This window comes from Micromys minutus (genome assembly GCF_963924665.1).
Source record: "Micromys minutus genome assembly, chromosome: 1".
Lineage (NCBI taxonomy): Eukaryota > Metazoa > Chordata > Mammalia > Rodentia > Muridae > Micromys > Micromys minutus.
Genome location: NC_137969.1, coordinates 71798675 through 71816556, shown reverse-complemented (window position 1 = coordinate 71816556; position 17882 = coordinate 71798675). Strand labels below are relative to the sequence as shown.

General features: G+C 44.3%; 1 protein-coding gene across 1 annotated transcript; it reads left to right on the top strand.

Annotated features, from left to right (window-relative positions):
- Nucleotides 1-4092: 4092 nt before the first annotated feature.
- On the top strand, nucleotides 4093-9252 carry CCDC190 (coiled-coil domain containing 190; the record flags this gene model as incomplete). Its single annotated transcript, XM_080929041.1, has 3 exons — nucleotides 4093-4279; nucleotides 8332-8452; nucleotides 8730-9252. The coding sequence occupies 3 exons, from the start codon at nucleotides 4093-4095 to the stop codon at nucleotides 9250-9252; spliced, it is 831 nt and encodes a 276-aa protein (XP_080785167.1).
- Nucleotides 9253-17882: the final 8630 nt, after the last annotated feature.

The following is a 17882-nucleotide window of genomic DNA, read 5'->3' as shown; positions in this document are numbered from 1 at the left end:
TCTATGTGTATCTGTGTGTGCATCTCTGTGTGTGTCCATGTGTCTATATGTGTGTGTTCATGTGTGTTTATGTGTTTGTATCTGTGTGTGTCTGTGTGTGTCCATGTGTGTCTCTATGTGTGTGTGTATGTGTGTATATATACATTTAGCTCTGCTCAGATATGGTCAGTGTTAGCCACCACCACAGCCCACTGACCCTCTGCTCTCGTTCCAGCTCAACACCAACTGGGCTCTGCTGAGCTTGCTCTCCTTGTGTTATTTTTTATCTCACAGGACTCACACTTGCACTGCTATTTCCAATGGATGAAAGCAGTTGACTTTCGGGTTACCAGAAGCAGCAATCCTTCTTGTACAAAGTGAAGTCCCTGAATATCTTTCTCTCTCTCTCTTTTGTCAGTTATGTGGGTTTTCTTCTTATAATCAATGTTACTAAGATAAATTTCATATGCATTAAGATCCAGGTGTATAGGCGTGCAGGTCGTTGGCTTTGACAAGTGTATGCAAAGGTAATGAACAGCCCTCTCTCCCCAGAACCTCCCTTCCCTTTATAGAATCAGCTTTCAGCTACACCTCTCTGTCCTACAGGACACAGAGCTGATCTCGTTGCTACGGATTAATTGTTATAATATTTCACCTCTCCATCCTGGAAGCCACCAAGCTGACCTTGGTTGCTATGGATTAATTGTGCCTGTTCTACTTTTCCACATATTGGGAGCCAGTTTCTCTTTCACATCTAGCTCCTTTCATCAGCAGGGTGTCTGCAGGATCCATTCATGGTGTTCATATATCACATTTTCTGAATTCCTACGCAGTGTCCTGTTGGGTGAATGAACCACAATCCACTTCCCAATTCGCTTACTCACTGGCCAGTCAGCTTGTTTCCAGACTATGTAAAGCTGCCATGGGCATGCCTACAGGGGTCTTCAGTGATTCTCTTTTCAATGATTTCTTCTCCCTCGAGATCTGGCCAGAGCCTGCATGTTGCTGTTTGTAGGAAGCCTCAGGCTGCTTTAAAGATCCAGACTCATCTGCAGGTTGGACCTTCCCTCCCTGTACACTAGGGATGTGGGGAAGAGGGGAAAGAGTGATGGGCTGCCATTCTTCTTCACCCACTGGTAGAGCAGAATGGGAATGTGTGTGTGTGTGTGTGTGTGTGTGTGTGTGTGTGTGTGTGTGTGTGTGTGTGTATGTGTGTGTGTGTAGGGGAAGGTATATATATATATATATGTATATATACACACACACACACACACACACACACACACACACACACATATACTACACACATGTGTGTAGTAGCCAGAGATAGGAATGAGGTACCTTCTTCAGCAACTCTTCACCTTATTGTTTGGGGCAGACTCTCTCACACAACCTACACTACATTTACTCAGTGAGGCTAGCTGGCCTATGAGTTCTGGGGATCTGTCTGGATCTCCTCTTCCTGTAATGGAGTTGGAGCCATACACCACCACACCCCCAGCTTTTTCAAATGGCACAAGAGGTCATAGCACAAACTCATGCCCTCATGCTTGTGTGGTAAACACATGATTGAGCCCTCTCCACAGCCCCAAGAGGCTCCTTTTGATGCCTCTGTCCCCTTGTCTTTCTGATCCTAGCCAGTTAAGGAAATAGGGGAAGGATCACAATACAGGCGCAAGGCTTGTCTCTGGAATGACTGCTGCATTTGATGTGCTCAGGCTTCACAGCTCTTTCTCTGCCCCTGTTCTGTTCTGGGTGCTCCTGGTCTCCTCTGCTTTAAGATGTGTGGTTTCCTGGAGGAAGTTCATCTTCACCCAAATCCTGCTCAGACCCTGCTCCTGCTTCTGTGTCATCTCTGTTGAATCATTTCTCCTCGGACAGACAGACCCACCATGGATATGTCATGGATTCCACTCTCTCCTATGGAGTCGGTGCCTCCAAGACACTCTCGGGAGGATCGCGGTACAAGCCACACTAAGGGCCCTTCCTGTGGCGGGTTCTGCAAGCTTCTCCTCGTCAGCACTTTTTCAGGATGACACACTAGTTGTGTGAGCAGTGCCACAATGTTGTCAGCAATGGGGGGAGCAAAGCTTTGCTGCTGTGCACTGCACCAGGTCTCCAGGTGGGGACTGGAGTGCCAGTTTCCTTTCCGTGGGACCCCTCTTTCTGCAGTGATTGTCTTGGAGCCTACACCCTATTTGTTTAAATCCTGGAGATGAAGAACTCACGCATGGGAGCAGCTCTGCGAAGGCATCATTTCCGACTTGGAGAACAATGACTCGCCCTCCCTCTCTCATCTCCCCAGTAATCTCTTCAGAATAGTTTGTTTGCTGGGTGGTAATTATGGGTAGTCGGGCTGCTTAGCTGCCTTTCATAAACTCCAAGAGGATTACTGGGCCCCAGTGTCCTTAGTCTGTGGAACATTACTGCCTCTTATTTTCAGAAAGATCCCCAAGGAAACAATAAGAGTCCCATCCAGAGTCGTCTTCTACAACCAATAGTTCAACTGTACGCTCTGCTGCAGCTATCCAAACATGAAGATAAAAGTTGATTCAAAAAAAAAAAAAAAAAATACATCACTTCATCTCGTGCTATGTTCAATCTTTTGAAAATCTAAATAAACTTTGAAATGCACCAAACAAGGCTAGAAGACAGGGAACACTCAGCATTGAGTACAATAACGTAGAATAAACGAATTAAATGCCTTTCTGTGAAAAATGTGCAAAATGTGCTCGGGCATGAATGGGAGGACAAGGTGCTTTCTTTTCGTTTCCAAGAAGCAAGAAACGAGGTGGGAGAAAGGATAAGTGGAGACGTACAAGAGAAGCTGGGCGGAGGTCGGAGGGGGGGGGCGGGTTCCAAACAGTGAGGTCTCATTGCTTTCATTCTTGGCTCCCATGGATACGGCCTAGGAGCACTGCAGGCCTCTCTGGGGAGGGCTGAAAGTTGGCAAGCTTCCTTTATTCTCAAAACCTGTTAGAGATGTGGCCTCTTCGAGAGGGACTGGTGCCCGTGACTCAAGGAGGCGGCATTCCTGACCAGTGGACACAGGAGGAAGGGACAGAGCTTTCGAGTGTAATCAACCTTCTCCTAACATCTCCCTCCAAGAGCTCCCCCTTCCTCTTCACACAGGCTCACAGGTTTAATGAAGAAAACAAGTTCAGCAAAGCGCACTTAGCCTGCTGCAGTCAAAGAAGCAGATTTCCCCAGTGAGAAGCTGGGCTTGCAGGTAAGTGCTACCTACCTTGGGTGGAGCCTTAATCTGTACTTTAGAATCTGAATCAAGTTGACTTTGAATTAGGCTATTGAATTGTGTCTGGCCTCCCATCCCACCCCCTTTTTGACATTTCTTTTTTTTTTTTTTTTTTTTTTTTTTACTTATTCACTCTATACTCTACTCACTGAACCCCTCCCTCTCACCCTTCCCACAATCCTTCCTCTCTTCCCCCCTTCTCCTCTGATGCCAACCCCTCCCCCATCCACCCACCCTGACACTTCAAGTCTCTTTGTGTCTAGGCGCTTCCTTTCCCACTGAGGCCAGACATGGCAGCCCAGCTAGAAGAACGTATCCCATGTCCGGGCAACAGCTCCTGGGACAGCCCCCACTCCAGTTCTTTGGAACCCACATAAAGACAAAGGTGCACATATGTTGCTTATGTGCAGAGGCCTAGGTCCAGCCCATTTGTATTCTTTGGTTGGCAGTTCAGTCTGAGAGCCCTAAGGGTCCAGGTTAGTTGATTCTGTTTGTAGTCTTCCTATGAAGTTCTTATTGCCTTAGGGGCTGTAATCGTTTTTTCCTGTTCTTCCATATGAGTCCCCAAGCTCCTTCCACTGCTTGGCTGTGGATATGTGCCTTCTTTAATGCTCATATTTTCCTGAATTATTACCACCAATGCTGTAGAGAGAGCAACTGACTGCTATCCTGCACACATGCTGAGCAGTGGTATGGGTTTGGATACGGGGAGTTCATCTGACTAGGCAGTTAAAGATTTCCTAAAATTAGATTTCAAACTAATCAGTGACCAATGACCAGAGGCCACCATCTTGGCCTTGCTCTTTCAGGTTGTCTGTGCTACCTGGAAGACACTTCCTTTACTGGCTCCAACCCATAAGATGGAGAGAAACGTGGTGAGGGGACCTCTGTATAAGCAGTTCGACTTGGAAAGAAAGAGTGCCCGGCAAGCTGAAGCCAGACTCAGCCTTAGACTGCAAAGGCTGGAGGTCATCTGCCTCTATCACTTGAAATCCCTCGCCAGGGAGCAGAGACTGCTTCAAAAAGAACTGCAGCGCCTACAGCAAGGTGAGGCTCCGTCCTAAGGAGTGATGAGCCCCAACTTCGGGTCCTCGGAAGCAATTTACAGGGGAGGTAGGGGAGGGCAGCCTTCACCTCACCGGTGGAAGTGTTTGTCTCATTCCAGGGTCCTCCAGAGTCTGGATGACCAGCATGACAAGGGTCTCCATCTCCCTGTGGATTTAAGCAGACTCAACTCTCCCGGTCCTCCACCCTGTCCCCCAAACTCCAGAGCTTCCCCTGCTGCCTGGTCCCCGGTTTTCTTGAGCTGACATTCCTCAGGTTTCCCCTATGGTCACCTTTCCAGTTTTTCTTTCCAGCTTCAGGCCTTTCTTAAAGAAAGCTTCATGCTTTCCACTGTTGGATTCTCCACACTGTGATCTCTTCCCTCTGTCAGAGCCATCTTTCCCATTAGGATCTTTATGAAAGGATAGTTAAAAAGAAAACCAGAACACCTTTCTCTCGGATTTTGACTTCACTTCCCTCTGACATGAAGTAGGCCTGACAGGTGAAATTATCCAGTGAGGATCCGGCACAAACCTAAGCACATGGCATTTAGTTAGGACTTGACAACTTTAATTTACTCAGATCGGCAACACAAAGTGATTTCAGGATGAAACCTCTCTGGCTGTCTCGCTGGAGGACATTTCTGTCAGGTGGTTTGTAGAAACCAGCACTCCTCTTTTTTTTTTTTTTTTTTTTTTTTTTTTCTGTTCACTAATTAGGTCTCAACATTACTTGAGAATTACACTCAGCTTTTCAGGACATTCTTTCTGACTTGGGCCAGGTGCAGAAACTCAGGATCCTCTAGGATAGGGTGTGGCCCACTGGGAGGAAAGCCAGGTGACACGTCTAAGTGCAGGGCCTGAGATGTCTACACAGTGTCAATAGCAGACACACAACCACAAGCAGTGTCCGAACACTGGCCAGCAAACTCGAATTCTCCACTGTTCCTGATGATGTGATGGTCTCTAGCTTCCTTGAACTTGAACAACGGACCATGTCTGCACCAATCTGGTTGCGGTTTTCCTGTCTACAGTAAGGGCTTGAACCAACTTGGAGTAAGAATAAGGCTTAGAAACCAGCTGGTTGGTTCTCACTTCAGTGCTCAGAAAAAGAAATTCCCTCTGAGGCAGGAGCGGACATCCGTGTGCCGAAGGCCACAGCTGCTGCCCCTGCTGCAAAGAGAGCTCGTCTCAGACACAGGTGTGTGGAAAGGGCCTCAGATGTGACACAAGAGAGGTCAGAGGTCAGGGTCTCTGGGTGTCCTCTGGGTGTTCTCAAGACACTGTATTCAGCAAGAGGTTTCAATGATCTGTTCTATGGAACTGCTGTCCCAAAGACACACCTGTCTGCCCATTAGTGGATTGCTTAGTGTACGTTGTCGGTCCTCATCTTGGAGAATAGGACGACTCTGTAGAAATAATTTCGGCTTCGGATTGGAATGCAACATTCTTTCACTGGTGTCCAGATGCGTTATTTTGGCCGACTTGCTTTTGTCCTCGGTGATCGGTTGGCCGTCTGGCTGTTTTGTTTGGAGATTGAGTCTCACTCTATAACCCAGGTTGGCTTCAATGTCAGGACCACCCTGCTTCAGTCTCCTCAACTCTAGGATTACAGATGTGTGCCCTCACCGCTGGCTGTGGGTCCCTCTGAGCCCGAGATGGACAATGTAAAAAAATACAGTCTCTCCACTGTGAGATGCTTATTTGCGCTGTCACGGAGATGAGTGTTTATAACTCTGACATAAAAAGAAATAACCTGTGCTTTACAAACCTCGTTTAAAAATTTCTCTATGCTAAAATGGAGTTATTTCTATGGGAAGCCTCCCGTCCCTGTTTAAAAGGCTCTGATGAGAATTTCCCCAAAAGAAGCTTTGAGTGACCAGAACCTAGGCGCAGAAGAGAGAGGTGATGCAGGAAAGGGGAAGTTGCCAAGTGATGTGTGGCAGGGTACCAACGGGCCGTTCTTAGAAGAAGGAAGAGTGTGTGCAAAAAGATAAAGAGAATGGTTTGCCACAAGCGATTCCACGCTGCTGAAGTGCTCTCACAGTTTCAGAACATGCTACCCAGGCAAGTGGCTCCAACCATGGCTGCACAAGGGTGGACCCCACCCTACAGGGACTCGGTACAGGGGGTTTTATGCTCACTGTTTAGAGACTTGGCTCTGACTTCAGTGCTTATAGAAAAAAATAATAATAATAAAGCTCAGGGCACAGCCAGAATAAACCTGATAGAAGTCCAAATGCAGGCCGTGATGTAACTGGCTTAAACTAGAACATTGACAGGAGAAAACAGGGAGACCAGTCTTTTAAGACGTCGGGAAAGTCAAATGATCAGGGTTCCGTGACGTGATACATGTCAATAAAGGGGATTAGAGCACACTGCATGGCTCAGGGTAGTCTGTCAAATGTACAGGCTAACGGGATGACTAGGCAGCTCATGCCATGTTGTTATGGTGAAGACAGACGCCTCAGAGAGAAGATATGTTCATTTCTGAGCCTGGTGGCTCTGCTGCCTCAACTGGAGGTGAATGGGCTGCCTCCAGAACTATCAAATCCTTTTTTATTTTTAATTTAAAAACCTTTAGTTTATTGAAAATGGGTAAAACCATTATAAAAAAAAAACAAAACTCAATGTAGCTCCAAAAAGACAATAAAGCAAAGGACTCAAAGGAGTGACCCTAAGAGTTTTATGTGACATTCATGCCCCTTGTATGGTTCTGGAACCTCATCCCTGTTGTCCAATGCACTCTAACCACAATTGGGTGCGTCTCAGGAGGGGAGTGTCCTGGTTTTCGTTTGGTGTTGGTGGTTTGATGTGGCTGATATTCTTGGCTGGGATTTCTGGTTTGGGTTTAGTAGGGAGGCAGCTGTGCTCAGATTTGAATCCAGGACCTTTTGCATGTTTAGCGAGCAATCTACCACAAAACAACAGCCCCAGCCTTAACCACTGTGACTTTAAATGATTCCCATTAAAACACAAACCAATGCAAAATTTTTACATCCCAAATGATTCAGTCTTAAGTGTCTTGAAAACTAATAGGGTCAGTGTGTTCTCTTCAACTGCAGGAGCCCAGAACATCACCTGGAAACACAGAAAGTTCACTGAATCCTGCCTGGCAGTTCTGAGCCCTTGCCACGGGTAGTAGAGAGGCACACAACTGTAGTAAACAGACAAAACGTCCACGCCCAGCTATTTTCTTTTTTAAACACTGTGTCTGCCAAGTAAAACATTAGAACACAGCCCACCAGGCCTGAGGCAGTTGCAACCTGTGATCTTGGTGTCTGAATCCTCTCTGACATGTTCTAGGCAAACAGTCAGACCCGTGGGACATTGCTCTTTCCACCTACCATGTCAGAGCGTTGCAACCTGTGAAGGGAAGCCGGCATCCTCATGCACCAGCTCTCTGAAAGCCCAGATCCCAGCTTCCATTTTTCCTTTCCTATTGTTCTCACTTTCTAGGACTGCCCAGCAAAGGACCAAAACCTCACACCCATGGACCTTTGTCATGTCCACCTGTGAAGCATAGAAGTCGACATGGGCGTGTGAGCAGGGTTACTTTCCTTGGGTGTGGGCAGGAGAAACTCTCTCTTTGATGTGTAGACGGCAGGTCTCTTCACCCCACCCAGTCTGTGTGTCTGCTCAAATTGCTGTTGTCAGAAGGACCCCATCCCAATGGTCAGGACCCACCATAATGACTTCGTTTTCATTTGATTATCACTACAAAGAGCCTATCTGCAGGCAACGTCGTAACCACAAGGACTAAGGACTAAAATCCCAACAAATGAAATTTTACATCATTCAATCCACATTGGCTTATTATGAAGCTTTGTTTTATTTACGTACACACATATCTGTGTGGATTTCTGAGTGAGCATAACAGCAACTGACAGAGACCCAAAGAGGGCATCAGACACCTTGGAGCTGGAGTTAAGGATGGATGAGGGCCATGGATGTGGAAGATGGGATCCAGTCTCTTGTCCTCATGATTGAGCATGGAACACTTTTAGCAGATGAGTCGTCTTTCCAGCCTAGTATCTGTCAATTATTTCTTAACAGATATCATCAAGAAAAGGTTGTCTTCTTACATGGGACATGAAACTCAGAAGAGATCGAAAGATGTTGTCACATTCTCCTCACCAACAGGACAGAGGCACACAGTCCTGGAGCCTAAACTTGGGTAAGACTATGATTGAGGGCTTGGGTATGACACTAAATTCTGCTTCCAAACCAATCTCTCTAAAGCATCCCCTTCCATCTGAGAGTCTTTCTGCTCCTTCCTGGACAGATACACTTCTGCCCTTCACCCTCTGCCCCTTCTCACCCACTTTACCACCTTAGCTGAAACCACACTGATAGAAACCACAGCCTAATAACCAGAAAGGTCTAAGTAGGAGCCTCTTAATTTTTCAAAGGCATTTATTTCTTTCTTTTCACCCCCCCCCTCAACTCCTCAGAGTACTGAAAACCAGTATTATCCAAGAAGTTAAAACTAAGACTCAGGTGCCCTCTTTACATGACCCTGCCCTCAGAGATGCCCTGAGAAGCCAAGAACACCTTCCATCTCAAAATGAGAGAACCAGCTGCTCCAAGGAAGGGAACTCAGAAGCCCAGGAGGGAGAGCCTGCAAATCCATGGAAGGGCATGGACCCCAGCAAGGATGTCCCTGTCCCATGTCATGACCAAGAGGTCTCCACCAAGACAGAAGACAGTTGCGTGTCCAGCCCAGATGGTGAGAGAGGATTGGCATCTGCTGATGAGACCAGATCGGAAAATGCCAATCCCCCCAGCTCCACGGACTATGCAGGAAGCTTCAAAGATGAATGCACAAAGCCAACCTTCCTAGAGCTGTTCGAAAAGGCCAAAAATGCCCACTATCTCCGCCACAGGGTGCCCCCGGAGTCTGAGAGATTACTTAGCATCAGGGAGATATTTGGACACAGAGACTATTCACTGCCCAGAGCAGAGGGAAAACTGTGAAAATGGTGCCAGGTTCCTCCTCTCTGGCTGTGTGATGTCGCCTGACCAGAAGACATTCTGCATTCACTATGGAAATGTGAGCTGCCATAGCAATGCACAGAAATAAACAGAAATGTGTGGCAAACTTTCTTCTGCAGCCTCAGGGCCTCTGCCATTTTATATGGTCTTCCTCTTAATAAACAGGGCTACTATGAAAAGGAAGGAGAGGGAAAATATTATGAAAACATTTGAAGTTGCAAACTTGTGCTTATTATGAAGATGAAAATCTTGTGTGCGGGAAGGTCCATCCTGTGTAGGAGGTGCTCACAGTGCCACCTGCTGGTCAAATGGCAGAGCTATTTGCCTTGTATTCCTCTCTTTGGGGGTTTGCATGGGAACCCAACTGAAATCCTGTACAGTAACATGGTCTTCAAATAAAACCTGTTCTTGCCACAGCTCTCTTCTCTTTTTGAAGCGGCTCCTCTCTTCTTCCCTTTGTTTCTCTTTCCTTCACTCTCTCCATCCTCCTCCCCTCCTCTTCCCTTCTCTTCCCTCCTTTCCTTACTTCCTTCGGGAATAGTTCCAGTTGGGTTTCTCTTTGCTAAAGAAAGAAACTAATCTGTGTCCTTTCGTCTTCTCCCCAATCAGAATATCATACAACCCCCCAGCACACTTTCAAGTCCATACCAGATTCAGTCAAAAAATAATCGTTTCAGTAAAATAAGAATAATTTCCATTTAAAAATCATTGTTTTAAGCTAATGTGATGCACTTGTTTGTAACCCCAGTATCCCAGTATTTTGGAAGCTGAGGCAGGAGAATTAAGAGACCAGTGAGGGGTACCTAGTAAAACCCTGTCAAGAAAAACTCCTAGAAAAACAAAGACCCCTTTGTTTAAGTAGGTCAGCAAAACCTGGGTCCCACTGTAAATGGATTAAGTAAACTTTGTTCCCCACCCAGATGGCCCGAATTTCACATTTAAGACAAACGGCGTCATTTGTCATCAGAAAATAGCAGCTCATGGCTAATACATTTAAATCCTGTTGCTTTACCTAATACACACCAAATAAAAATTTCACACTTATCATTTAATTATTATTTATGTTGACTTCATGAGAAAAACTAGCTTTTACTTTCAAGTCCAAGATCAAACAGCAACTGTTAAATTCAAGCATTTGACCCTATAGCAAACTTGGACACCAAAAAAATAATCTCAGGACTTTCATATTTGTTTTGTAGCTGCTTATTTACTTTGAATAAGTGTTGGGTTTTTTTTTTTCTTTTTGGTTTTTTGCTTTTGTTTTGTTGTTGTTGTGTTGTTTTCTTTTCTTTTCTTTTTTGAGACAGTGGTTAAACTGTGCTGTCCTGGGTTGGCCATGACCTCCCAGGTTCAGTTTTCCTCCTGCCTCACCCTCCTGAGAACCCAGGATGGTAGGCTCTTACCCCGGGAACCTGCTTACAATTAGGCAAACATATTTGTTTCAGTCTAGCTTGAGGGCATCCTGAAGAAATAAAAACTATTTATATCAAAAAATGATAAAGAACCCAATCGTCTAATACTAAAGCTCCTAGGGGTTAAATTAATTCCAATTTAATGACAAAGTATGAATTAATTGCATTTAGTTTAATAACACTATTTAATTCCCATTTGTGATGCCTGGTGTTTGAATTCATAACTCATAATAGCTCCCACTTGCCAGAATCTCCTGCTGTCCAGAGATTTCCATGCAGAATCTCATTTGCTCCTCGGAAATCTGCAAACAGTTTTCTCTTAGTCCCCATTTCACAGATAAACAGATCCAAACAGAAAATGTCTCCTGAGTGAAGTCTATGCACTGGCCTCTGTCACACTCGCTCTGTCTACCTTCCTACCTCCTAGTTGAAGACAAAAGCTTGGCTTGGTCTTGCAAAAATCAATTTTATTAGTTTAGAATAGAAATAACATATTTTTTTTCTTTTAATGTGTTCTTTAATGGAGAAGGCAGGTCAGGCATAACACTCAATGGTTCACAAATTATTTACACTGGTCCTGAAGGCAGGGACTTCCAGAATACTACCTTTGCAAAATGCCCAACTATTGTTCAGATATGTTCAGTCTCCATTCCCTGATGAAAAGGAAGCTTTCTCCTTCACTCTATTACCCAAATGCCTTCTACATGGAGGCCATCTACTTTTCACCAAGAGACAGGCATTTAGAAACTCACAGAGGCCGTGACTGAGCCCCTCTTATCCTGCCCTAAGCTCTAACATAGAAACTCCAACAGTTCTGCAAGGAAATCTTAAAGCTGATCAAGAACAACAAACAGTGACATCTACAGAGACAGTGGCTCAGTAAGGAACTTCCTGTCCAAGAACAAAGACCTGAGTACAGAACCCTATGTAGTCCTAGCACTGTGGGGAATGGGGAGGGAGGGCAGAGACAGATATATCCCAGGGGCTTACTGGTCATCTGGTCTACCAGAAATAGCAATGTTCAGAGGAAGGCACTGGACATGAACTTCTGGCTCCCACACCGTCCTGCGTAAGTAAGTAAATCTGCACACAGGTGACACCTAAATTAAATGAAAACACAGCAAAAAAAAGTAAGGAAGACCAGGATGGTTGTAAGAGAGACTGTTGACAGCTACCGTGGGAGAAAATGGGAACCATTCGGCTTCCCCCACACCAAGCTGAGACTGTTCAGTTCCCAAGGTAGAGAGGCACATGCTGAGCCACCATCACTATCAAGATCAGAAACTTATCAGCAGATCAAGGTTGAGGCCAGCCTGGTCCATGTGAGGCTCTTTCCCAAGAAAGTCCTTGGCTCAAATTTAAAAACAAACAAACAAATATGTATGTAGTTTAGAGTCTTCATCTCACTGTGGCTTAGAATATGGATTGCTTGAGACTTCGAGGAGCAAAGGTCTCACCTGATTGGACATGATGTGAAACACACCCCAAATGTCTCCACTTTCCCACAACTACTGTGGTTAGGTTACTGTCATATTCCCTAATAATAACCATCCATCAATTACAATATAAATTAACTTCAATATAATTAGTTATGCTATTTTGAATGGTTTGAGTTTAATTGTATAAAAATTGTATAGAATTGAGCCATAGGGAAATCTCATAAGACTCTAAGTAACACACATGCATTTGACCCACACTGCCATGATCACTGGAGAGAAAAACTCTTAATTCAAAATTTAACCCATGATAAACAGAAAATGTAAGCTATGTATAAAGATAGTTCATCACTCAGCTGACAATAAGAGCCTTTCTGTGTATTTTTGCTGAGGACTCTGCCTATGTTGGAGTGGGAGGAGACAAAGGATGCTAAGTAATCTGGCCAAATGGACATGCCTCGTGGCCGGATGAAAGGAACAGACAGCAAGCAAGTGTATCCCTTTCTCCTGAACTCCAGAATATAGGACTCTAAAGATGAGAGTGTCCAGCGAGTCTGCTGATGGGCCTGTTGCTTTCAGATTTAGTTAAACATGAGGCTGGTAATGGATCAGCAGTTAAGGACCTAAGGATAGGGTAGGGGGACTTCTCCATCTCCTCTTCCTGATGAGAAGAAAGTATTCACCCTTACTTCAGAAAGGCCAGAGTATATGTTCAGAATCTCAGAGGCAGTAGGCCTCAGAAACAGGATGCAACTAGAGACTCAGGTCTTCAGCATCATCCCCACCATACACACACACACACATTCAGCTACCCCAACAGGCTCTGAAAGCCTATAGCCAGCCAGTCCAGTGACATCCTGAAATACAGAAGTTGTGATGAGAGCCAGACAACAGCCACAGAAGCTATGGGTATTAAGCAGATCCATCAAAGAAAGAGAGAAGGCTTGGACTTAAGGAGGCAGGAAAGGGTTAGAAATATATACGGGAGGACTAAGGAGATGGCCCAGCAGTTATTAGAGTGCTGGCCAGCAGAGGACCTGGTCTCTACACCCACAGGGCAGCTAAGTACTATCTGTAATTCCAGTTCTAGAGTATCCAACACTCCTCTGGCCTTCCTGCACTGCACACACATGGGGCACAGACACTCGGGCAGGTAAAATGCACACAGATAAGAAGCAAAATTAAATAAATAAATAAATAATTTGAGTTTTACAGGCTACATGTAAGAGCTCACACCTGCATGGTTTCCTTGTGCTCAGTTTTCTGAGGGAGTATGAGCGTGCCATGCACATTCTCTCTCTCTCACACACACACACATGCACACGCACATGTGAACACATACATCCATCACTGTCTTTAGGAATATAAGTAAAGAGAAGTGCCTCCATGGTTTCACAGTGGTTCACTGTAAAAGTCCACAGCAGCAGTGTTGTGCCTCTGAGCAGGCTGGTGGGACTTGTTGGTGAAGGATGATCCTAACCCAGTTTGGGTTTGGTTAACTCTTGCTTATCTAGTTGCCTGGCAGCTTCTCTGGAGAGCTCTAAGGAAACAGGATAAGCTACCTCACTGCTGACCCCATCCCTAGCTAACAGAGCCCAAAATGTGCACATAACCTGCAGGTCTGAGCTGGCTGCCCCCAATACTTGAGTCTGGAGCAGAAGCATTACCTAATGGGGTCCTTTTCAACAGTGAACAGAAAACCTTGCTATACAGTACAGCAGGTGCCCCAACCATAAAGTCAAGACTGTCCTATAATTATATTCACAGCAAGAAGGTAATTATCTCTTCATCATAAGGACTGATTCTCAGTAGGCACTATTTCACTACATAAAATGGATACCTACTTCCCTTTTAGCTGAAAGCAACTCTCCTGGGGCTGCAGGGTGTTCACCCACAGGAAAATGCCCTGTGTCAGCAATCAGATGCCTAGGTGCATAAGCTCACAGAGCATCCTTGCTCCGCCGTTTAATCCTAAATATCACACGGGTAAGTATAGCAAAGTTATGCTCGGGGACAGAAGGAGTATCTTCTCCTCCTGGGGGCTTACCAAGGGTCCCAGTGTTAGGAGGGGATACAGATATTAGCCGGTTCAACCCCAGTTCAAATACATGAAAAGGCTTCGTAGAAGTAGACTATGAAAGTGCTTACTTGGGTGAAGTTTTCCTCAGTGAATTTTGGTTTAGAATGAAAATTTGTTCACAGTATACGGTTTAATGCTGCCCCCTAGTGGTAAAGACGGCCCATTGAGGAAGAATTACTTTGAGAGTCAAGAAGTTAGCTATTATGCTAACATCATTTCTCAAAGGGTTTTCCAAGAAATCTTACAAAGTGCTATTAGGGAAAGACCTGGAGTTGAAATAAGTCTGGAGAAACCTGGGTTAGATAAGTGGAATCGATTTCTCTAGATGGGACTTCTCTTAAGTCTTTAATATGTTAATATCAGGATGAGCATCCAAAGGGAAATTAAACGAAGCTAAATTACCCCAAATGATATGGACATGGAAACTTTGTCCGTACACAATCTCCAGGAAATATAGCAACCCACTAAGGACATTTTAGAAACCGTATCCTGGAATAAAAGCTTCTTATATCGTAAGGATCAAATAGTCCACAAATATCCCATACATTTCAGAAGGTAATTTGATGAAGGACATTTTTCTTAGGGGATATTTTCCTTTGTTATCCTATATGGTTTCCCATGAACACCTCCTACACATGTGCATATATACCCATGCAAATGCAGCAACAACCTTATTTAAAACCTTAGATAAAAGAGACAAAAATGATGTGATCAGGAAATAGCAAATAGTTTGCTCATCCAGATGGAGTCAAGGGTCATCTTCACTTCGTGTGAGAGCTGAGAAATCTGAAGGGAGAGATTTGAACTACAGGACCCTGGGTAGATTCTGAATAAACAACCATTAAACTGGGAATCCAGTCTATTTCTGATCATCCCCCAGTGCCCATGTTTGACATGGATACTCCCTTGCTTCCTTCCACACAAAAACTAAAGAAAGAAGCAGCCTCTGTCTGAAGATCTGATATCTAGTGACATAAATAGACTGAAGAAGAAATTCAACTCAGGCACTGAGTCAGGAGTCACTGTTTTTAAACCATTCCCCCAACAGCTTTTTTATCAAAAGTGATTAACCAAAGCCTGCCAAGGTCATTCTGTAATTCACTCCAAAAGGACTGTGTGGTTTGGTCCTTCCCAGTTGGACAGGAGACATCTACTGAATGCTTCTGAGAAAAAGTACCCCAATTCCAAAGAAAAAGAAGCAGAGAAAGTAGCTGTTTCCTTCTTTACCGGGATATGATTTCCTGTCCTGGTGAGGTCATCTTGCTCCAGGCTGAAGAGAAAACACAGAAAGCAGCCAGCAGGAGATAAAGCTGAGAAAATGGTGGAGGTCAGCTAACAAAGGATCCCTATTCAGGTTGTCCTGTGATCTCTCATCCAAAATGGAAGGCTTCTGAGAATGAGAAAGATGCTACTAAAAATAAGTTGATACAGAGGACAGAAAATGGAGGATCCTGGCTGCATATGATGCCAAGGAGCCTAGGAAGCCAAGCCCAGGGCCAGAATCAGGGTAAAACTGTAGGCTCGGTCAGAATGAGAAAAGTTAAGAGCCTGAATGCAGAGGGGGTGGAGCAGATGAAAGGAGGCAGATTATACCAATGGTTAAGAGCAAAATAATATAACTCCCCACATAATAATTATATAAATAATAGCTGTGATTATTAAGTTATAGTTAAATATGATTAAAATAAAATAACAACCTTAATTTCCAGACGACTGCTTGGGTCTGAAACAATGAAAGCCATAGGCTCTAATATAGCACACAGGTCCATTTTCTGGAACTGGGAGCTCACGAACATCACCTTCCTCTAGGAAGTTCAAGGCAACAAAATCTCTGGACAGTATGAAAGGTTCAACTCCCTGAACCTGCTCAGTGGGCATAGACCTAAGAAGCCATCTTCCTGTAGAAAGGACACTGGAAACGAGGAGTGACTGTTCATTCTCCATCTTTCCAGCATGAGATCAAGAATAAAAGAATACAGTTAGAGTTCAGGAGCCCAGTAGATGCTGTGGTCCCAGAGAGACTGGAGCTAATGTATATGAGGCCCAGGACATGTGCTGGAGATAAAATCCTGCTCCTTTTATCAAGAACATGCCATGCCTGGATTTTACACCTGATTCATACTGTGTTTCATCAAATTGTTCTTCCAGGAAACAATCTCTGTCATCCCCAATCTTTCTCCTTATCACCTTTAACATATCCAGAGACACTGTTTTATTTGTTACACTATGGTAATTGTCTCACTGGTAAAACAAAAATTCCATTGACCCTCCTACTTGAGAAGTCATCCAGTGATATGCAAGGCCTTGTGTGCAAGCCTCAATCACACACACACACACACACACACACACACACACACACACACACACACACACACACCTATTCTTCCAGGTATCCAGGTACCAAGAATCTCAGCACGGGAGGTCTGGGATTAGATCCAGTAGAGGAACATTATCGTCTGCCACCCTAAGTATGACTTTACTATGACCAGGGGAGAATGGCTGAAGAAGGAGAACCTGAAGCACTGTCTTTAGATAAATGCTTGAGGCATGGAAGAAAACTGGGACTTAGTATTCAGCATAAAATGCTCTTCTTGGATCCCATCTGTCCAGAAAGTTCTGCCTTGGAAATTCTTGACCTGTGCAAAACTTACATTGATGACTTTTAGCTACTTGCTCCCATGTAAAGATTCTTTTAGCAGCTGGAGTGTGAGTCAGTTTATAGGGTGCTTGCTTAGCAAACAAAAAGCCCTTGGTCCCAGCCAAGCATTGCATAAACTGGACATGGTGGCACACATCTATAATCCCAGCATTCAAGAGGTAGAGGCAGGAAGATCAGAAGTTCAAAGTTAACCACAACTATATAGTAAATTTGAAGCCATGGTATACGTGAGTCCCTGTCTCAAGAATATATTAAATCAAGATACTACTAGATCTGAACTGACGTGCTAGCCATGAAGAATTGCTTCTGTGTTTTATAATGGTTTTATTTTCAATTATTTATTTTTATTGTGTTGGGTCTATGTGCACGTATGTGGTATGCATGTGGATGTGCATGTGTGTGTTTGTGTATGGAGGGATTCTCATGTCCCATGCCATGTATGTAGAGGCCACAGTACTACATTGTGGAGTCTGTTCTCTCCTTCTACCTTGATGTAGATTCTGGAGCTCGAACTCAGCTCCTCAAGTTTGCATAGCAGGAGCCTTTACTGGCTGAGCCATTTCTCTGGTTCACATATGGAATGAGGTTAATTTTTGGTTTAATTTTTGATGACTTATTTTAATTATCAATCATTTAAGAGCACTTATTTTACATCTCAATTTTGTAATCAGATATAGCCATAATAGATACTATATGTAATATTGCATATAATTATATATAACAATACATATGATTATATGTTATTTTGCACTAACTTACTTTAATGTTACTCTTAGTTTTATTTTAACCTCAGTTGTAGCCATTTAAGTGAAGAGTAGGGCAGGTGATGTAAATGATTAAATGATAGTCTGTGTTTAGCCAATGTCCCAAATTAGAGAATCTATAGCCTTCGTGACCCTGGTCCTCGGTGCATCATACAAAGTGCCTTTCCTTCAAGTTTTTATGTAGTTAAGCAAGAATTTCATGACCTCCAGAGAGGATCAGGTGATTCACCTTGGACTCAATATCACAGCTCTTGGAGAGTC